We start from the raw sequence: 22,982 nt of genomic DNA, 5'->3' as shown, positions 1-22,982 counted from the left end.
GGGATGCATTCTCGGACGGTCGCTTTTCCCGATATCACTCTCAGTGTGTGCTTATTGGCTGTTTGAGAACTACGTCACACAAAAGCAATAGTATCGGTGAAGGTAAACGCACGAGAATACGTCTCCAGTTGCAGCTCCTCCGGGGTTGAAGGTACTTGTGCATTATTTAGTAGGGGTGCGCAAATACCGAACATAGTACATTTCGGATCGAATATAAGAAAACTTATCACAAAATTAAATGCTTACAAATTTTGTGCAAGAAAAAAAAAAAAAAAATTCAGTGCTGCACATGCTCAGAACTTCCTAGCATTGCATAACAAGAATGTAACAAGCTATCAGTAACTTGGGTACGTGAAAATCAGGATATAAAGTACGAACTACTCATATTAAAGGGAACTCCAAATTAGTATGCCAGCGCTGATAACAGATCAGTTATATGGAGGCTTGGAAAATATTTTTTTATCAATAGAATGTGTGTTGAATAGAATTGAATGCTTTTCCCCCCCCTCTGAAGCTAAAATATTGATGATATCATGTTCTGCTGATTACCTATGAGGTTCCTAGTTTAATAGTGGATTTGTGTTTTATGGCAATCTTTTACTGGATAGAAAGTTTTGCTTTTATTTTCCTACAAAATACAGGACTTTCCCATCTTTACAGTGGGTGGGTTATATTAAGGCCAATTTACGAGAGAGATGAAAGTGTGGACTGCGCACCAGATGACTCAATCACCGTTCTGCGTGTAGCCATCGTTGGCGTTGTGCGGGTTGACTGTGGTTGGGGCCGAGAGTAAAGTAATGTCGTCTCTTCATTGTTACATTCAGTATGGCTTGCCACCTGGCAAAGGTTCTGAAATCGAGAGCGACAAGGCAAGTTCGCATGTGACACTCCCTTCTCTCTCTCCTTCCTCATCCATCCTCCATCCGCCATCCGTGCAAATGTATGCAGCCGGGCAATCAGCGCACTAGTAACATTACACTTTCGCGCCTGCCATGTAAAGCTTATAATGGGTTGATTGAAACTACAAAAAGAGACCGATGTGTGTCTATGAATGCCGTTGGGAACAAGAGGCCACCTTACGATGTGTCGCAAAGATGGCAGTGGTGAGCAACTTTGTTGCCGCCCTGTACACTTGTTTTTGTTTGTGAGGAGGTTTATCGGCTTTCCAAGTGTCATGTGTTAGCTGCAAATAGAACTACATAGATTCGGCACCTAACCATAACTTTAGTTGCCAGCGCCCAATAAAGCAGCGCCGATCAGGCATAATGGCCTGGGCAGTGTGGCCATGACGAAAATTTGCCACCGATGTGGAAATGGGATGCAGGCTGTTGCAGAATGTTTGCTGCTGTTTGTACAGGCAGCTCATCAGTGATAGGTCTCAAGATCATGCTAACTGGGTAGTTTGATGGCTGTTGAAGCGGCATTAAGTTTGTCTCCGTGTGTCCAATATGATCTGCGCACTTTCCAGAGGCTAATCAGCCTGATTTTCGCACATGCTTTTGCCATTTCCGAAATACATGGCGTTTTTATTGCTGTTTCGTGTCGCGTTATTGTTTCAATAGGCCCTGCTGACACAGGTGAAGCTTGTGCCGACAAAGGTGGCCCCAGTTGACGTAACAGCATTCTGTGAATTGCAAGTTCAGGCACTGTGTGTGTGGATCCTTGCATTGAGCCGACGTCGGAGAGCGCAAGCAGTAGGACACAAGTGCTCACAGAGACAAAGTCCGCTACCGCATTAGACGGGGTGGCCCGTATGCAGCGTGCTTAGCATTTCTTTTGTGCTGAAAACAATGGAGTGAGGCACTCGCTTGTGCAGCATCGAGCATGAGCTTAAATCAAATTATTAGAACATTCACTATTTGATTCAGTGATATTGCGTATTCACACCCCCCTACTCTATAAAATGTCGTGCAAAACTGAACACTGGGTCATTGAGAAGAAAGTAGTGAAACTAACAGTGGCTTCAACGTGGACTAGGCCATGTTTGGAGATGGGGGCCAGGGCAGGATTCTGAGGCCGCTGCCGATGCAGATGCCAGAAGGCCTCTGTCAAGATGCTCAGGAAGTGGCCATTCTCTGGAGGTGGCACAGTGTTGGTTGCTATGTGTACCTTGAGTGGCAAGCCACGCTCCTCAAGCACCTCCTCCTTGTTCACTGCACAGAACAACCCCTTGTTATACAGACCATCAGCCAGTGTTAAAACCTGCCCAACATTGACATGCGCAACACACATCTGTGAAGCACACCATGTATTCATTTCAGTCCAATGAGCTGCACGGGGAGTAATCTTCGGTTAATTTGAATGCGCAATCATCAGTGAACTGGTTTGCAATGCAGCACAAACGTAGAAAAAAATACATGAAATGAGGCCAGCTATCAGCAGCCGAATGTCTGATAACGGCATTCCTACCTTTAAGCACCACTAACTCTGTATGTGACTATGTATTCATTGCTGGTTGTACAAAAGTTTACTTGGCATAGCATAGAAGACAGTTCGGCCGTAAATTGGAATAATTAAGCTCCGGCTAATTCAGTTCTTTTATTAGTTCAATCTCGCTCAAACATCTCAGCCGGCGCTCATACATTTCTATGTGCCAAAATTTTTGTTATTTCAATCCTGAAATTAGCCCTCACCGGATATATAGAAATTGATTGGTTGGGACGAATGTACCTGATACCAATGGCTGCACTGTCTCTCTTCGCAGCACTCTGGGATATCATCGAGGACACATTATCTCCCACTGAACATGCCCGTTTTTTGGCCTGCCCAGAGTAGATATTCAAATGAAAATGGCAGCTCCCAATAAATGATTAGCATATTTACCCAATTCCAACAAGCATTTTTTTGTCAAGAAAACTGGTTCGACATGTTTCCATGGTGCAATCAGATATGAAATGAACTGCACTGGTAAAAGCCTACCAACAGAGTCAGAGTCATTGCCATTGTCATGAAGCGTTGCTTTCAGTCCTTAATCATGAAAGCTCATTCAAAGAACTTTTACACGCCAAGCTGTGACAACTGTGAGGGTACCGGGCCGACGCCAGGTGGCATAGAGTCGCAGGCACGAGACGGTAGGCGACTGTGTGGGGTAGCAGGCACGGGACGGTAGGCAACAGTGTGTGGTGGGGAGAGGGAACATGGAAGGTATGTGTGCACGGTCGGCATGCGGGGAGCGCGCGAAAACGAACTAAGTGAGTGAAGTAATCGGCAGAGCAAGCAGCGTGTGGTGCGGCAAGACGGAATACAGACTGCGTGTGTGTGCGTGCGCCGAGGATTTCCCAAAATAAAGAATGTAGTTGAGAAGTGTGGGCTCGTCTGACCGGACCTCACATGGAGGACCAAGAATCATCTAGTGCCACTCAGACAGTTGCGCAGCCTCTCCTGCCTTCTTCGATCGTTCAAGGACTGTTGGCTTCGACCTCCGGGACCACAATGGAAAGGGAGGGACTCGCGGCTGATATAGCTCAAATTCTGCGCACCACGCTGCTCAACGACATGGTTAGGCCTGACGAGACAACCGGCATGGCTAGGCCCGATGAGACAATCGGAGCCGGGCCAGCGCTCAACATCAAAGGTGCACCCGTCCCACTGTCGAAATTGAGTGGCTACCAGGACCGACACTCGCCGCAAGACTTTCTGGAGAAGTACTCAGAGTACTGCAATATTGCGGGGATCCCCCCTGACTGCCGTTTGCAGTTGCTTCCAGATGCGTTGGAGGGGTCAGCCAAACAATGGTGGTGCTTCTCAGGTGCGCACCCCAACTGGCAGCCCTTCGCGTCTGAATTTACGGCGGAGTTTACCACCGTTGAGTACAAGTTTAAACTAAAAGCAGAGCTAGATCAGAGCACTCGGCATCCGGCAGAAACCCTCAAGCAGTTCATTCACATCATTGCCGAATACTATGACCGTATAGCGGAGCCTGTGTCAGATGCCGGAAAGGTGGAACGCATGCAGAGATAAATGCATCCAACATTCCAAGACCTAATAGCCAGCATGAGCTTTGCAAACCTGCAAGAAATGGCGAAGGCGGCCAGCCCTATCATGGAACGCGCTTGGCATCGCCTGCGCTACGCGCCACCGCCACCACTGCATATTGCACAAGCAGCAGCTGATTTGGCCTTCTTCTATTCATCTCCGCACACCACTGCAACGCCCAACCAAACCCTCCCAGCCCAGCAACAAGAGTGGCAGCTGCAGCCTGGGGCAGTTTAGTCTTCAGAGTGTCTGCGGTCAACGATGCTTCACACTGGAGCCCCTGAGTGGAACCCCTAACCTGTGCCGTTCGCTCGCTCGCGCGCCGAACACACGGGGCAACTACACTTTGGCACTGCAACAACTCGGGAGAGCGCCTCAGAACTTCGGGTTTCAAGCGACACAAGGTATCCCGTGATTTGAGCAGCCAACCCCACAGTTTTCACTGCAATTACCCTGGACACCTATAAGCAAATTGCCAGGGAAATGGACGAGCATAGCCTCTTCTCCGGGCGACGGCTAGGCAACGTCCCTGCAAGTGCTTGCAATAGCCGGAAATAAAGAACCACTGCTTAAACTGTTTATTGGTAACAGTGTCCTTTATGCACTCATGGACACTGGGTTCACGAGCCTTGACCTTGCTCAGGGCTTCTTTCAAGTGTCAGTTGCTCTGGAAGATATACCGAAGACTGCATTCTTGTGCCATAGAGGAGTGTTTCAATTTAAGCGAATGCCATTTGGGGTAGCAGGTGGGCCAGCAACATTTCAGTCTCTCATGGACAAAGTGTTAGAAGGCATAAAGCACAACTACTGCATGGCATCTCTTGACGATGTATTCATTTATTCGGAAACTTTTGAGGACCACCTACAACATATCGATGAGGTACTGCGAAGAATTGGCTCTGCAGGTCTGACAATCAATCCAAGCAAAGTTAGATGCTGTGAACAGGCATTAAAGTTCCTTGGACATGTAATCTCTCCAGGCAAATGCCAACCTGACCCGGACAAGGTGCGAGGCATCAGAAACGACAGGCCAACATGCCAGCAGATGCACTAGGCAGGTGCCCCATCCCTGCTGCCGAATCTGCTCAGCCTTGTTTGGCAGAGGACTGGTTTCTAATCGAAGTGCAAGAGCCACAACAAACCATCCGTTTTGAGCTAGCAGCCCCTGTTGACGTGACTGATATGTCCCCACTCACCGACACTGCAAAGTTCCAGTTGGAACAATGCAAGAATCCACTGCTGCTGCAGCTGCTGCAATATTTAAAGTTTGGCCTGCTACCTGGTGACGCTAAAGAGTCCAAGAGGGTACAACAGGACCTAGCTGATGACAGCGAAATCTTGCATAGGTATCCTTATGCACACGGTTGGTGAACGTAAGGTCGCCTGGCTTCCCAAACACTTACACGAGACATGGCACTGAAAATGGAGCATGACCACCCCCTAAGTGGGCATTTAGGCTTTTTTAAAACTTAGAAACGTCTGAAGAGCTGGTTCACATGGCTCAGTATCCGCTCTGATATCTCCCATTACATCTGCAGCTCCCAGCAGTGCCAGGCTTTCAAACCTCACCGGCAAAAATCAAAAGGACTGACGGACAGTTCATGGGCTACCCACCCAATGCAGCAGCTAAGTGTGGACCTTATTGGGCCACTGCCCACAACCCCTCGGCACCACAAGTACATCCTGGTGGTGCTGGACAAGTTCACGAAGTTCGTGGAGCTTTTCCCATTACGTGCGCCTACCTCCAAATTGATCATCGATAAAAGGATCTATCTTTTTTGCTGGCATGGTGTGCCTAGCTCCATCTCTAGCGACAATGGCAAACCATTCATAAGCAAACTGTGGAAAGGCATCCTCCTATACTGGGAAATCAAGGAGAGCCACACAGTCCCATACGGACCAGCAGGACAGACTGTGGAACACCATAACGCAACGGTTAAACAATGCCTGGTGGGCTACTGCACTTCCCACAGGGACTGGGACAAAAGGCTGCCCGAAGTGGCGTTTGCAAAGCGCACGTCTGAAAGTGTAGTCACTGGCTTTACGCCTGCCTTCTTGTGCTATGGGCAGGAACTACGGAACCCGTGGAGCCATCACAATCAGGCAGCTGGCACCGAGATGCCCCCTTCTGCGCCTCATGCCCTAGCTGCTGAACTGAATGTGTACCTTCGAGATGCCTGGGCCTTTGCACAGGACCACCAAACCTTGGCAAAAGTCAGCCAGGTAAAGTATAGTCGAACCTCGATATAACGAAGTCCAATTTGCAGCCGAAAATTTCGTTAACTCGCGAGTTTCGTTAAGTCGAGGTTTGCATGTTTCAGCAGTCCAAATAAAGGTGCAGGTTCTTGAAACACTCCTGGCATATGGCACCTTGTAGATGGCAAAATTACAAAGATAACCAATAAACCCCGGAACTAATAACACAACCAAGAGCGTGATGCCCAATAGCCAGCGGGTACGAACACATTTTTCTCCATTACGTGTATGGTGAAGAGCAGGTCTGCAGCAAGCGCCGCGCCTAGTGCTCACAGCTTTCACTAGATGTGGCCACCAGTGCCATCATCATGATTTGTCATCAATACATAAATAAATAAAAAAAAACTTTCACGAAGACATGGCAACCCGTGGCGCAAAGAAAAAAAAATTATGCACATACCAGAGCTATCAACTTGAATATTCTTTCGAAGAAAATTGAAAGTAGTATTAACTTAGTGGATCAATGAGGCCACCACTTACCATTAGAGCACTTAATGCTCGCAGCCATCGGATGATACCGCGCTCAGTAAAGCAATGACGACGTTGATTCATGAATGCTGGAATATTTTATTAACTTCCCGCAGAGAAATTCTATGCAACTCAGGTGGAAGCGAAGAACTCTGTCAGCTTCATCTGCCACTTTTTAATAAGCGTCGGGGTTATAAGGCGCTCGTACGTTGACAAGGCTGCTAAGGCTTGCTCTTGCGAGTGCGCGCCCGCATGCGTGCGTAAGAGATCCAGCGCATCCATGACTTGCTTCAGTGTAGCAATGCTGCTTGCCGCCTGGAGTTCTTCGTCTGAGTCGTTGTCCTGCATTTCTGTATCTGTGACGCTCTGGATTTTGCATCATCGTCCAGCTCTTCAGTTGTCACAGCGCAAGCATCGCTGAAGACAGTCCTCGAGTGTCACGTCGCTTGGAGCACCTCCCTGATCGCAGAGCAGCTGCCATGAGTCAACGACATCTGTTGTGTACGCCATTCTTGCGTCACCGTCATTGTACTCTCGGCGGAGCAGGGCCTTAAAATTAAGGTGAAGGTCTGGGCTTGTTTCATGACCATGTTGCACTTCACTGGCAGGGACCGATCACGCATTTCAATGACGTATGCCGCAAGCTTAGCCTACAGCTCCGGAAACTGTCCAGACTTCGGCAGGTGGGAAATTTCTCACTTGCCGTCACAGATGAAAATTTCACTTCGCTGCAGTCGCCACTCTCACACCACCCGTTTGTGATTTGTTTCTTCGGCGTAAAGGATGGCAGCCCTCTTGAACGCTGCTGTGAACTAGTGCCGAACGATTAGTGGGCCTGGAGCACTCGTGACGACTGGGGAAGCATAGCAGTAGCACGTAGCCGGCAGTCAAGTGGAACGTGTCAAACCAATGCCAATGCCTTTCAACAGAGAAAGAAACCCGCGAGCGGTGTCTGCTCTTCCATGAACTACCAATACTCCCCGCAGGCGCCGCCGTTCTGAGGGTGCCGCCGCAAATGGGAACAGCAGCGCTTCCATCAATTGTGTTGCATACACTGTAAAGCTCTCAAAAATGTTGAAAAACCCTTCCGAAAAGCGAACAAACACGCGGGATAGCGAAAAGATATGGGTAGGGCCATAGAGCAAACATAAAATTGTAACTACGTTGTAGCTCCCGTTGGTCTCGCTTTTTTGACCGGGCCATATTTTTGTTTCGATTGTAAGTCGACCCCCCAACTTCAGACTTTCAAATTTAAAGAAAGTGGTCGACTTTAATCAACCGAGAAAACGTGCCCAAGGACCGCTGTTCGTAAACTTACTTCCGGTTGGCACTTTCCCATTCCAACAGGCCGGTGACGTCATAGTGTGATGCGTTCCGGAACTTCTGAAGCACTCCGGCTAGCACTACAGGAGCGCGTCCGCTGCGGGTTTCATACATACACGATAGGTAGCGCAGTGGCACATTCTGCTCCACGTAAGGAAGCGCGCTGGGAAAATTTGAGCATTCAAGGGCGCATGCAAATCGTTGTATGCCCGGCTAAAGTTTTCGTCTGCCTGTCAAGGAGGCTCCTGGTATGTGCGTGCGTGCGTGCGATGCTTGAGGACTTCGTTAAATCGAAAGTACAGTATAAAGTGACCTCGTTAAATCTCGAAAAAAAAAAAAATGCATGGTTTTCAATGGGGCAGAGATTGGGAAAAATAAAAAGTGCGTTATTTCGAGAATTTCGTTAAATTGAGGTTCGTTTTATCGAGGTTCGACTGTATTACAACAAAAAGCGCACTCCAGTTACCTTCCAGGTTGGAGACTTGGTTCTCTGGGACACGCACCCGCTAAGTAACGCAGCCATTGTATTCACAGCCAAGTTTGCCCCTCGATGCACAAGGCCATTTAGAGTGCCTGCACACATTGGACGCAATACCTACACACTCGGAGACCCGGCTACAGGGAAACAGAAAGGCCTTGCTAATGCAGACCAGCTGAGCCCTTATCATGCGCCTTGGAAGCCCTGTTCACAGGATAAAAAAAAAGGGGGGGGGGGGGATCTGTTAGGGTACCGGGCCGACGCCAGGTGGCGTAGAGTCGCAGGCACGAGATGGTAGGCAACTGTATGGAGTAGCAGGCACGAGACGGTAGGCAACTGTGTGGAGTAGCAAGCACAGGACGGTAGGCAATGGTGTATGGCAGGGAGAGAGAACATGGAAGGCGTGTGTGCGCGGTCGGCATGCGGGGAACGTGCAACAACGAACTGAATGAGTGAAGTAATCGGCGGAGCAAGCTGCATGCGGTGCAGCGAGACGGAACGCAGCCTGCATGTGTGTGCGTGCGCCAAAGATCTCCTGAAATAAAGAGCATACTTGACACAACAAAATCTTGTCACAAGTTTTCAAAGTTCCGGAGATTAATGTGTCACATGGTGAACTAGCGAAGTGGTGAACCTAGATCAGCATTTCTCAAACTGTGGGTCATGACACCCAAATGGGTCATGAGCACTTTTCTAGGGGTCATGGAGGGTCAGACTATATTCACATTTTGCTTGCCCGAACAGAAATGAATTTTTAGTCTTGGTGCCCCAACTCTTTCAATGCCATTTTCTTTCAAGAGTAATGTAAGCATTCATAGCATAAATAGCATGCAAGCATATAAGCATTATACATAAAACACACCACTAAGGGAAGTACCAGCTATCAAGAACTTGGGAGTAACAATCACGTGAACGCTAAGTTGGAATGACCACACAGATAACATATAGTACCGCACTCTGAGCCCTACGAGCCACCCGATGCAAGCTTTGCAATGTGCGACTCAAGTTAAGCTGATGGCTTATAAAATACTTGTTAGGCCCAGTTTAGAGTATGCATCAACCTTGTGGGACCCGCATATGAAACAGAATATTACCAAGCTAGAGAAAATACAGAGGATGGCTTGGCTGCAAGATTTATTTGTAATAGGTACAGGAGAACTGACAGTGTTACAGAAATGACTAGTTTTCTTGGCCTCGAGTCACTGAAGTGTAGGTGGGCCGAATCAAAGTTGAAGATCTTGTACCTCATGCAACATAATTTTTTACCAATTGATTTGTCTCCCTACATAACCCTTGTGTCTCGCGCCAACACTCGTTGCAATAATGGCAAATAGCTCGAACAGTATCGTACAAATATTGATACATTCAAGTCTTCATTTTTTCCCAGCACCAAGCAGCCTATAATTAGTTATGGAGATGGTTGTTGACAGCCCCAATGTTGAAGTGTTCCTCGCAAAATTGAGAGCTATGTCTGAATGATGCACCTTTTTTGCTCTTTCCATATCTTTGTAGTGAATGTCTATTCAATGTTTTTTCTTTTTTTTGCATTGTATGTGCTCACAACTGTGCTCACGAGTGTCTAGTGTCCTGCCTATTAGACACTAGACACTCCTGTCTGCAGTATTGTAAAAATATATATATCACCACTGAAATTATATTATGCAGCGTGAATATTAGTTTTGGCCACAAGATGGATGGCGATAGAAACCTTCGGTCGCCACAAAGAAATTTTCACCGATCCCAGCTTCCCAACTGCAGCCAGTTTTGTCTCCCCATAACTGTAAAATAGGGGTTCAGCAGATATGGTTGTATCAAGAAAGCAAATACAGTTAAACCTAGATATAATGAACTTCTTGATATAATGAAGTATTTAAGTTTTCATAACTTCTTGTCCATAGAACACCATGTATATAAAACCTCAATATAACGAAGTGTGTTTGTAGGTGATTTCAATGTAACGAAATTTCACTGCCGCCGCAAAGGAATGCTGAGACAATAAATGGAAACTTCCGTGGACGCAGATGGTCAAATGATTGAATTACAAGTGGCTGCTTCCACACGCACCTCTCAAGTCGCGCAGCACCCGACAAGAGTGACTGCTGAAATGGAGCCACATCATGTTCTGTATAAACTTCAAGTGCAATAAGAACCTATCATGCCCCGGGCACTGTTTGCTTTAGGTGCGAGTGAAAGTGTGCGAGGGTGAGGCAAGAAAGATGGTGACTTCACGCACGAGGAAAGGGAAAAAGAGGGAGGGCAGCAAGCTTGCGGTAACACGATCAAGTGCACACGAGGGGACAGGGGGGTAGTTTGCACACGTTTCGATTTCTGCCAAGCATCTCGGCTGTGGCTGTGCAGGGCTGCAAGTGCGGCTGAGAACATTTGCAGCCGTGGACCCTGCTTCTGAGGTAATCTGCTGAGTGTGCAAAGAGTGAGCGTGCTGAGACGGCGTGGCAAATGTAAGCTGTCTTCCCGGGCATTTAGTATTGGAGGTTGCGTAATCTCAAGTTTCGGTGACCCATTGGAGCAAGAGACAGATGAAGCATTCCCTCCTGGCTGCTGGCTCCTTTTCTGATAGTGTCGCCCCAGAGCAGGTGACGCTATCAGCTGCGGGGGCGGAGGGTACGCAAAAGCGCGCCTGGCTTTGCTTAATTCGTACAGCTGATGTGAAAATATCGTCGACGTACGTAGCATGAAACCATCATTCGTCGCCGACTCCCAAATTTATCAAAATGAATTTTCTCATTCCAGTTTGCTTTTTTTGATTGCCCGATAATTTGGAAAATTCTGCGGCCCTTTTCTGTGCAAGAAAAATTGATTGGCGACTGTACTTACTTGCATAAAAGGTTTAATTTCTAAACAACGAAATTTTGATATAACGAAGTAAATTGCAGATTTTACCGACTTTGTTATATTGAGGTTTAACTGTGTATGAGAAAACATAATTTTGTTATGCGGAAACTCAAAAAACACGTTTTCCAGCGTTTCCACCATCACAGACTGGCCACGGCGACCGAGATTAGCGCACGCCGGCGCACACAAATCTCCGATGCCACACAGTGGCGTGCCCGTTTTTTTGTAACAACTCCAGATGGCACTCGCCTCTGCCATGTCGCGCCCCACGCAAGAGGCAGCGTTTCTACCAGAAAGCTCGCCTTTGTGCATAATGTTCGCCACCAGCGTTTCCCGTTAACATTATGATTACATAAGCTGCAGTTGACGAGAAGCGTGGGAAGCAGTAAGAGATCTTTGAATGCTATCGCGTTCCGCTCTTAAAACCGAAGCTTAAGCGTCCTCCAAATTTTTTTACACATTCCAGCTTTGTAACTGCTAAGAAGCACTACTTGGAGAAAAAGCGGTGATGTGTTCCTGCGGTCAACCACAGCATGCATGTACATAATTTTTCACCTCCTGGCAAGTTCACTTTCTTCAAGGTGAGTGTGCTACTTCTTGATAAAGCTACTAAGAGTTGATAAACTACCCACACTTTCACCATAGATGGTAACATCCTTTTCCAGTAAGCATGGTAGCATGTGATGTACAGACATGCCAGACAAGTTTTCGCATGTATGGCAGCATTCACATAGTTGCTTGTGAAGGGCAAAAAAGCGACAACACTACAAAAGTGCAGATGACAGTGACTTCCAGAATGTGCCAAATACACTGCCTACACCGCAGGTTTTTGGCATGTTTTATGTCACAGGAAACTTCATCAGCTTGTATTATGGCTTTGCCATGCTGCTGTTTGCAAAGTGTGAGTGCTGTATCAAAGAGGTGGGGGTCAGAATAAAGCTCACATTGAGAAAAAAATGCATAAACGAACTTCTGGAAATAAACCCTGTTCACGTGTATCTGGTTTCTTATTTCCCTGCCAATTTCACAACAATTTTTTGGCGCAATTTATTAATTTTAGTAACTTTAACGGCCAGCATTGCAGCGTGCCGACCATTTATACCTCCACATTGCATACATGGGATCAAAGCAGAGTGGCAGCATCTTCTAAAGTGTTTGGTAAATGTGAACCAACAGCTTAGATTACTATGGATTTTACTTTGCTGTAGCTAAATAAAGTTGCTCCTTGCTTACAATCAATATCTATAACCAAATAAGCACTGTGCACTTGTGCAGCCACTTGTACTACATCACACAGGTAGCAGTAATAAATAAGAAAGACCCAAGCGGGCACTCACTTTCTTCAAGGCCTTCTACAGGGCCTGTGTTGACTTCATGGGACTCTGCAAACTGCACAAGGTTGGCTGGCCGAGCACAAGCCACACCACGAGCAATTGCCACCAATCGGTAAAAGGCTTCACCATCAAGATCTTGGAACGGTGGCTTCTCTTTGCTGCTAATGTTCAGGCATTCCAGGACATAGCTCAAGAGAGCTTGATCCTGCAGAAACAAGTGGAGCTCAGTCTGAGCACAATGTTTCAAAGCACAAGCTTGCCAGTTTACAGCATTAAAGACATCACAATAAGAGAAAATCACAACCCAAAGATAACACCAACATAACATGGCTGAAAACACTTTCTTTTATCTGCTATGTTGATCTATGTAATGAAAATTTACCAGCATTATACAAGAATAGAGATTTCATTGCTTACATTGTGTTTGTACAAGATTGCTCCCTCTGAAGCTTGTGAGACTACGATAGGTCAATGCTTCCTTTGCTGGCCAATGCCACATCAGGAAACTCACAACATGGATATTGAACTACTACAGATGTAGCTTGTGAAGTAACAAACACAAAAAGTTATTCAGATGCCATGCACTGTGGGAATCAATGTTATGCAAACCATTTGAGCACACCCTGCCTCACACTTCTGTTCCACTCAATGCTCTTCATCCCCACACGCTCTACGCCCTTTTTGGTGGCCTACTGCAATATCTCTTGCTCGGTGCAATGCTCTATGTAAACTGCTTCCTCCTCCATGTTAGACGACATCTGCGAGTGCTTTGTGACAAGCGGTGCCTCCTGTGGCTCTGTCATACTATGGAGCCAGACAACACCCAGTAGCAGCTATCGCAAAGTACACAGAGGTAGGAAAAGAATGTTTCACATCTCTTTCCTTACCACTAGAAATGTGTTAGTGTTTTCACATTTTAAAATATTTTAACATTTTATTTCAAGATGTAGCTGTTGCAATGTATAGTGTGATACATAAAATTATAGCCTGATCATGGGTGTTTTGAATGGATGTGTAGCAGTAATAATTGCTCAGACAAGTTTTGTGAATTCTTATATGAAAATTCACAGAAGCACCTCAAGGAGCATAAATGAAAGTAACAATTTGCCACATTAAAGTGAAGCTCTTGATGCCTCTTCCTTCGACTTTTCCACTGCTGCTGCTGTTGCTGCCTTGCTCACCATGTCGGGAGGTGGTTCAGAGTGTGCACATACATGGCAGAGGCGTGGCAGAGAGGAAAGGCAATGTGAGAAACTCCTTTGGACTTTTTCATCGCACACTGCACAATGCTTGCTGGAGCTCCCTGGGTGTAACCACAATATCCTCTTGACAGCTATATTAACCATGACCCCCCACAAAAGCATTGCAAAAATGGCAGCGCTTACTTTTCTACTAACATGCAACAGCCCAGAGGGGACGTAGATAGAATGGTAGGGATGAGGTAGGGAGAAGAGGTAGAGAACCGACACAGTCACAAAACAAGTGAATGACAGCCTGGCCACTCTTTGCTCACAGTTCCCATATATGGGGCAAGGGTGGGAGAGGGAAAAGGTGACGTGAGAAGGCAAGGAAATGCTACTACTACGCACAACAGCAGTTGCAGACAAACTGGATAAATTTAAGTTCAAGGTACGGTACGATACGTTTCTGCTACTTCTGAAAAATAAGCATCATTCAAATTTGTCAAGCGGACAAGTGATGCATGGCATCCAGACGCAAAGCCGTATTGAAGCACTGTAGCATCTAGGCAGCATTATGGAAGCGGTCGCACGTCAAATCAATACTTCTGTGCCCGTCGTGGTAGCTTTGTGGCTATAGCGTTGCTCTAGGCTACGGGTTCAATCCTGACCACAACAGCCACATTTCAACAGGAGAAAAATGCAAGAATGCTTGTGTACTCAGATTTAGGCGCATGTTAAATAATGCCAGGTGCTCAAAATTAAAACTGAGTCCATCCCTGTGGTGTGCCTCATATTAGATATTGGGTTTGGCACATAAAGCACAATAATTTAATTAAACTTTAATGCTTCTGCAATGATGCACTGCGCTGCATGAGGCAATGACAGTGCTAACCTTACAGCAGGCTATAAACAATGGCGCACAACAACGTCTCAAGCAAACATGTCTCACTGTGTTCTGTGTACTACATAGACAAACACAACTAGTGCATGCAAGTAATGTTTCACATTAACTTACCGCTGTATTATTGCACTAAATCCTGATGAACTTACATATTCGATATGGACACCATCACCTTAGTCAATCAACGCAAACACCACATAAATCTTCGCTTAGGTCAGTGCGTGGGATCTGCATAATTTTTAGTCCAAGTACTGAGAGTAAAAAAAAAAAAAAAATAAAGTAAAAAAAAAATAAAAGAAAAAAAACAAAGAAATATATAAAATATGCACCTAGTTTCCTGTTCATAACTTCCTTAAGTCAGATAATGCAAGAAAATCATGGAAGATTTGTTGGCGTCACTACTAGCCATAGTCACACCCATGTTATGCAGGAAAGCAGTAGCTTTGCAAATGTGAAAACGGGTAAGTTTCTATTGTACAGGGAGCATTTGTTTTTACTCGTTGCAGCAGGCACCTGGTTTGCTTTTTACTGCATTTTTTAGGCTCGTGAAGCAATGGTTGTCAGGTCAGGGAGCATGCAGAAGCCTCTCCAAACTTGATTATTGCATTCGATCAGCATTTCTGAGCAAGCAAGCTAAAAATAAAATTAAATTATGGGGTTTTACGTGCCAAAACCACTTTCTGATTATGAGGCATGCCGTAGTGGAGGACTCCAGTAATTTCGACCACCTGGGGTTCTTTAACCCTTTCGCTGTCACTGACGTACCGGTACGTCATCGCACTTCCCCCCCACGGTGTCACTGACGTACCGGTACGTTCTCTATCGTGCGTTCAAAATTTCGCGCCTGAGCGCAAAAACAGGCGCTCCTGGATTGGCCACGCGATCTGTTGACTCTTTCTACAAGTTCGTATATTCGCTCCGACCTGTGTTAACCCATGTACTGAAGAGTACGGTGCGACTGCCACTCCCCACTTTCTCTTTGCTGAGTGGCGCGGTGGCTCCGCGTTCGCTGGATCATGCGTCGCGCGCGTGTGGTTATGGGTTCAAGGGTTGTTCTGTAATCTCCGCTGGTTTGAAGGTTTTTATTTTTCTTCTGTTGGTGTGCCTGCTACGGCGCGTCAAGTTCAGGCGCACGTGCCGTTGCCTCTCCAAAAAGGGTGACTCGATTGCTGCTTTCGCTCTCTCGCCGCACCCTCGCTTCCGACTTGCAGCAGTAAACGTAAAGCCCTTCGAACTTTGTTTAGCCTTTTTTCATCTCCCTCTGTCTTCTTGATCACGCAACGTCCCATTTCTCTCCGTTGCGCGGGCGACTGAAAGCGCACCCTCCCTGCGCGCGGTTACTTTCGGATGGCTCGGCGCGTGGGACGTTCGTCTGCTCATGGGAGCGGTGGCTGAATTCCGATTCAGAATACGAGCCGAGCTCGGATTCGGACTCGGACAAAGTCGCTTGAGACGAAGAGGGTTCCGCATCGTCAGATTCGGATGTTGAACAGATTTTATAGTCAGGCTGATGATGATGATGATGTTTACTAACAACAGCTGCAGAACACTGAAATGTGCATATTGCATTGACTATGTTATTTGTATGCCAATCATAATCAAAAATAAATTGCTATGTTCATTCCCTGTTATGCTCGTTCCCTGAAACCAAGCCGACACTGGAGGTGCGTCACGGCCAGAAACGCCTGACAGCGAAAGGGTTAACGTGCACCCAAATCTAAGCACACGGGTATTTTCGCATTTCGCCCCCATCGAAATGCGGCCGCCGTGGCCGGGATTCGATCCCGCGACCTCGTGCTGAGCAGCCCATCACCATAGCCACTGAGCAACCACGGCGGGTAGCAAGCAAGCTGGCCTAGTATGCGTTCATTACTGCTGGAGTCTCCACATTCTTTGTTCAGTTCCTGTACAGTGTTGTACAGTAATGTGGAGTGCTGACAATATTGTGCAGTAATGAATAAGAACACTTGCACAGGCAGTGTTGAAAATGTAAGAGGTTACACAGCTATCGTATTTACTCAAAAATAGGTCGAGCACGAATATAGGTCGACCCCCATATATTGTGCTCTCTGAGAAATAAAAAAAAATTATTAGAATATAGGTCAACTTATCAGAATCAGCGTGTTAGGATTGAGTACGACCATAACTCTACGTTACCATATCCACATCGACATTTAAGAATGGCCACCTCATACGCGCTTCGAGCCTAGCTGCTGTAGCTTCCTCGATGTGCTGTAGTATGTGTGCTTAAGCATTAGTCTACTGTTTGGCTTCCCGTTTTCTCATTTGCTCTATCAACACAAAGTGCCGAGTTCATCATGATGCCGGATTTAAAAGGAAAGTCATCTTGTGTGGAGAGACGGACGGAAATTGGGTCACCATCGCGGGCATTCGGAGTACCCGAAACTTGCATGCATGACTAGCACAAACAGAAGAAGAGGGTTTTCGCGAGCAAAGCAACATGGAAAGGTATCAGGGGATCAAAGCAGGACGTATTCTGTGATGATCTAGTTCGGTAATACGATCGCTTCGGCCCTATTTTAAAAGCGATCTGTGACGGGGACAGAGTCCGCCGAGCGCTGTGTTTTTGCCGCATATAGGTCGCGTTGATGCGAGAGGCAGCATGCAGGTCAATTCGCTCGCTGCTACTGTAAAGGACTTTTTTCCCTTTCTTTTGTCACGGAAAAAGGGTGCGCGTTACAAACGAGGGCGCATTAGGATCGAGTAAATATGGTATTCGTGTATTACACAACTGTGGTTTCGACGTATGCTATCGACATGCATGCCAGAGCATTTTGGTTTGCGGCCTTGGCCCTATCGGCCCCAGCGGTGGCGAGGTTCCACAGTGGGAACTCAATTAGTTCGGTACTTTTGCTAGCTTTGGTCACGAATATAGATTGATAGCTAATTATGGGTAACATTTCCGAAAAAAAAAAAGAAAAAAGAACGTTTGACCTATATTCGAATAAATACGGTAGCAACTTTTCGGTCGAAGGTTGGTCTCAAATCGACTGTGTGCTCTTGTGTGAGTGAAAATCCCACACGACAGGAAGCATTGCTCGTAATAATTTGCACGTATGCCTCCAAAGCACTGATGAATACAAGTTACCTTCGGTGGGAAAAATCAAGTTGCACTTGATATTAGTTGAATACAATAAACTAAAGAACAAACACTCATGAGCATCTACTGTTTGTGATATCATTAAAACAGCTTATACATTGGATCAGAAAATTGGCAATCTAAGAGAAGCTTCTGCGTCTTCAATGCTCCTGCCATTTAAAAATTATGTTGCCAAGTTGAAAAAAGCCCAAATTATGCATCTTTTAATTGAAGTACTAGGAGCATTGGAGGCCAGTTTGGACAATACTTCTAGTCGAAGTTTTATGTTTCCGGGTTCCTCGATCTGCCCCGAAATTGTCAAATATGGCAAATAGTTAAAAGTTCGGTCATCATTTCAGATGGTAAACCATTTGCTAGTAGAAGAATTTCAATTGAAATATTTAACAATGTGTAGAAAAACTGCTGATCAAATCCATCGACTTCTGTAGGCACAGTAACAAAAGAGATAAAACTTAACATCAAATGCCAAATAAAAATGTGCAAACACTTGCTATCTAGCACATCAATAAAGTGCAGAGTAGTGTCTTTAAAAGCACACTTAACCACTTCTTATTGAAGCTGAGAAATGTATTTGAAATACTTTGTTGCAAAAAATACTTCAGTGCACTCAGCAGAAGCGGAGTTATTGGCAATCAAACATTCCGGTCACAGTGCTTCTGCTCTTTCTTCAATGACTTGCAGTGCAAAGGCTACGACAGAGCAATACTCGATAACAACAGTCGGCCTACTGAACGTTACCGTGGCATGCAGTTCAAATTTCATTTTGGATATTCATATAGATGCCAGTATTTCCAATTTTGGCGCCTCCAACACGCCAAATGCAGTTGTCCTTAGCGAGCCGCAGTGCGCTCAGCCAGCAGACTCGTCGCGGCACCCCGAGGTGGCCGTGGTATCTACACTACATAGCAGACCGCAGCTGCAGTTGAACCCACTTGTAACAACACTCAAGTGCCACAAAAATTCTATTGTTATAACCAGGTTGCATGAAAAAGAAAGCAAAAGAGTGCGACGGCAGAGGTGTTGCGAGGAAACTAATGGCAGAGAGGCCAGTTTCCCCCCCACCACCTACTTCCATCCGGTTGCTGATTGTGTTGACTAATTTAACTGTTTAGCTCCGCTTCCTACGCACTTCAATTGCGTGTAACAAGCCACGGCTCTCAGTGTTCAAGAATGGCACTGCTATAACAACTGCAAAAAGGGGTCCCGGATGGCAAGTGACATGTGAGCTCCGCCGAGGCATCGCTTTGGTGGCCCCAAAAGGGGCCTTTTATCACATGGGAGAATGTTGCTGTAGCAGCCTTTCGAATCCCAAAGAAACGCTGGGGCAAGACTGCCACAAGCATCTTGCCACCTTCTCAATGGCTTTCATGAGAAAACCCCCATGTCCGCCAGCCTTGCTTGCTTTACGTGAAGCTTGCCGACATTCTTCTCCAAGGCATCCAGGTACTCCACATAGTGCAGCGGAAGTTCGGTTCTGAAAATGAAGCCTGAGAGAGACTGAATCATCTGCAGGGCCTCCTGTGAGGACAACATTGAGGCAGCCTGCACTACCGCATCATCGCTTCCGTCGTTGTTGTCACTGTCGCCGTCACTATCCGATGCAAGCACATTTGTGACGATTGCCTCATCGATTAGAACTCCTGTTTCTAATACGTCATTCGCATGTAGAGAATCTTTGAGTCCTGAAGTATCCTTGTTGACTGCAGACCAAAGTTCAAGCTTCATTTCGTCGGAGGGAGCTTCACAGGTTTTATATATGTCACCGCTGCCTTGGACAAAGCCCACTTTGCTAAACTTTGGACTACGCACCAAAGATAAACTGCATGGGTATAAATAGATTGATCTTCAAGTCTGGTTGCTCCCTCCTTGTTCGCATGGCCATGTCTTTCAACAAGACTACCTTGTTCAGAACGCGACAATGATGCACGACTTTAAAATTGGTGATCACACCGTCGTCCATGGGCTGCAAGCTTGCCATCGTGTTTGACGGCAGGAAAAAGACACTCATTCTTGAGAGCTTGGGCATGGAGTGGTGAGTACTACAATGATCTATGATAAGCTCCACCTTCCTCTTAGATCCTTCGTTTTATCGATCAAACTCCAAGAGCCACTCGTGAAAAAGTTCTTGCGTCACTCATGCCTTGCAGTTGTGACGGCTGCATACCGGTATCCTGGCAACACCGCAGAAGCAGCGGGGATTTTTTTATTTCCCCATGACAAATGCGAGGCCCTTGTTGCTCCTATCCATGATGGTGCACAAAAACATAGAGAGACGCAGCTTGATGTTTTTGCCACCCTTACACATGTCTCCATTGAGTGCATGCCTCGTCGACGGCAACATCTGGAAGAACAGTCCTGTTTCATCACCATTATATACGTCAGTGTCAACTTAGTTGCAGAGGATGTGGGGCAGAGCTTCCTCCACCCACTTCTGCTTCGCCTCCACGTCAAGCGAAGCTCCTTTACCAGTGACGGCTTTGCAAACAAAACAATGCCGTGCCTCTCCTTGAAGTGTTGTACCCAGCTGCAACCCGAATGGAAGTTAAAATTGTTAATGAGTTTGAAATGTTAATTGTTTGTGGACAGAATTGGCCCAGTGATGGGCAAGTTCATGGCACAGGCACTGCGAAATAACTCATAATGGGTCTCTTCCACCTCCTCATAGGCACCTTGTCGACGGTGTTTGCATCCATTGTCTACCGAACAGTTTTCTTTGTCGAACTTCTCTGCCGAGCGAATGATCGGCGACACCGTCGGTTGCGATAGTCCATACTTCTTCACCAAGTCACACACTTCTTTTACAGTCTTCGTAGTCCTTCACGATACTGCACTTCGTTTCCAAATCTATAGCAGTGCACTTTCTTTTCACTGGCAACGTTGTGCATTGCCAATGATGGATCAGCCATCTTCCATTTCGGCAGCTAGTTAAACGAGATGGAGAAACCATGTGCCCAGGAATGACTTCGACACAACCAACAAAGAAGACTACGAGCGACATAATTCATTGGCAGAACTGCACAGAATGAGGGGCCAGCAAGCAATCCAGCAGCATTGCCATCAAGCGTTGTCAGTGCAGTTGGCGGGGTCCATTCGGGGTCCAGCAGAGAGCTTTGGGCACAGCTCGTTTGTGTTCGAAGGGGTGGAAGGGCGACGGGAGAGAGGCGCGTGAGGCTGGCAATGAAAAGAAGGCTGGAAAACAGGTCCTATTGTATGAGCGCATGGCGTCTGTTGGGGCGGTGGGCAAGGGTGCAGCGGCTCGAATTTCTTAGTAAGCGGGTTATTTCACCATAGAAAACATAAAAGTTGACGGTGCAACAGCATCTCATTGTTATAACCGATATATTGTTAAAATTGGTATCGTTATAAATTGGCTAGATTGTACATGGAACTGCAGTGTGCATGCGAAACATTTAATTTATTCATGACAGGGCTTAAGTGTGCGCTAATGCTTATATGCTCCTGTCTGGCTGTGCTATGTGGTGAGGACCAGCTTTTTCCTGCACCAGTTTGACTGCCCAATAGTAGCCACATCCAACTTGTGGATTTTGAAGCACTATCAATAGCTTAACATGAAGCGAATCCAGGAGCAGCCAGGAGTGAGTGTGTACTGGCAAGCATTTGTGTGGTCTGACCTTAAGTATCGCCTGGTTCGCGGCTAGTTGAGAGTTCAAGACTAGTCAAAATTAGCTTTACCCAACGGCTAAGACATCGATAAGCAGGGTGGCCAAAGTTTAATTCCTACATAGGCAGCCATGGCTGAGCTTGAGCAGACGACACTCTGCTTCTACCGGAAGTAGGTACTAATTATTATAGAAATTAGAAAGCAGACTTTCGCTTACTTCAGCCTGTTTATTAAAGTGCATCACTAAATATACACAGTAACAGTAGGAAGAAGCACACTGATCAAAACATATTTGGTATCAGCTATTGGCCAATAGCAGTTGTGCATAGGAATCGGCTATATTACGAAATAAATCGTCCAGAAACAAGTTAGGAGCAGGCTCTGTTGAAAAAAGAGCGTTTGAGAAAAAGGCGACTCCGTGCCTGTGAGCTGCACACGCCGCGCACCACTGCAAAATTTGCTGAGATGTTCACAGCAGCATACACTATCCACGGGCTGTGTTTTTTCACCATGCCCAAGGGGTGGTTCCGGACTCATTTAATTTCTTTTACCTTGGAGCTGGTTCAAAACTGCGTCATGCATCGTAGCACACACAACTAGCATTTCCTGAGCCCTTGCTGCTTTTACCATTCACATTTTGTTAATGTGGTCGTGGCAAAGTTGATTGCAGTTGTCAATTTTAAGAGGGTGAGGTGCCACGTTCAAACAAAATCAGTTGAAAGTGCATGAGACTATAGTTACAAGAAAGGCATCAAGAGACCATGACGGGCATGCTTACCATCTATGCAATGCATAGAGTAGCAGCGTTGAGCTTAAAGCACACGCGACGCATTTGTAGGTGACCATTTTCATACCGGTAAACTTGGGCTGTGATGATTAGAACCCTCAATAAACATGATAAAATAATCCCATACCCTATCCCTGAACCCCCAATGGAGTGAAGAATCATGCCATGTCCCCAACACTAAAATATCCTGGCACCCCTCTTTGCCTAGCCCTTCATTGCCAAATTCAAGAGAAAAAGACATAAGAAGTTAACACACCCTGTGGCTGGTGTAGGCAGTGCGGCTTGGGTGTAAAGCAGCCAGGAGAGCACGAACTTGCTGGTGTACAGCAGGTGGAGTGGGCAAGGTTAGCAGGCATGTGGCCACCTCCAAGGCGGTCCCTTTAGCATTCCCAGTCAGCCACTCCTCTGATAGCGAGCTCACTGAGAAGCAGTCATCCAACATCTCCAAGCAACTGCTCGTCAGCCTGTTAAAGAAAAGGAAGCCACGAAGGCCTCTAGGTGTTGCAGCACAAACACTTAAAACAGTTTGCTATGCTGGCTTATTCTGAACTCCTACACAAGCGCCAAGGAAAATGACAGCACATGTCACAAAGTCATGCATTTCCCAGAAAACGCACGTACTACCAACTACAAAAGCTTTTGGAGCATGACATCAGAACAAAAAAAAAAGGCTTACCACAACC

General features: G+C 46.4%; 1 protein-coding gene across 3 annotated transcripts in view; it reads right to left on the bottom strand.

Annotated features, from left to right (window-relative positions):
• poe (E3 ubiquitin-protein ligase-like protein poe) overlaps nucleotides 1–22,982 on the bottom strand; it is a 590,397-nt gene that overhangs the window by 225,154 nt on the left and 342,261 nt on the right. For all 3 annotated transcript variants that reach the window (XM_055063706.1, XM_055063707.1, XM_055063708.1), the window contains 3 exons: nucleotides 22,556–22,763; nucleotides 12,691–12,892; nucleotides 1,957–2,153 (listed from right to left, as the gene is read on the bottom strand). In XM_055063706.1, the coding sequence (XP_054919681.1) occupies nucleotides 1,957–2,153; nucleotides 12,691–12,892; nucleotides 22,556–22,763 (607 nt within the window). The remainder of the gene's footprint in view (nucleotides 1–1,956; nucleotides 2,154–12,690; nucleotides 12,893–22,555; nucleotides 22,764–22,982) is intronic.

Source organism: Dermacentor andersoni, chromosome 1 (assembly GCF_023375885.2).
Source record: "Dermacentor andersoni chromosome 1, qqDerAnde1_hic_scaffold, whole genome shotgun sequence".
In the NCBI taxonomy this organism is placed as follows: Eukaryota; Metazoa; Arthropoda; class Arachnida; order Ixodida; family Ixodidae; genus Dermacentor; species Dermacentor andersoni.
Note: the sequence above shows the minus strand (reverse complement) of the source record. Positions and strands in the feature narration are given on the sequence as shown.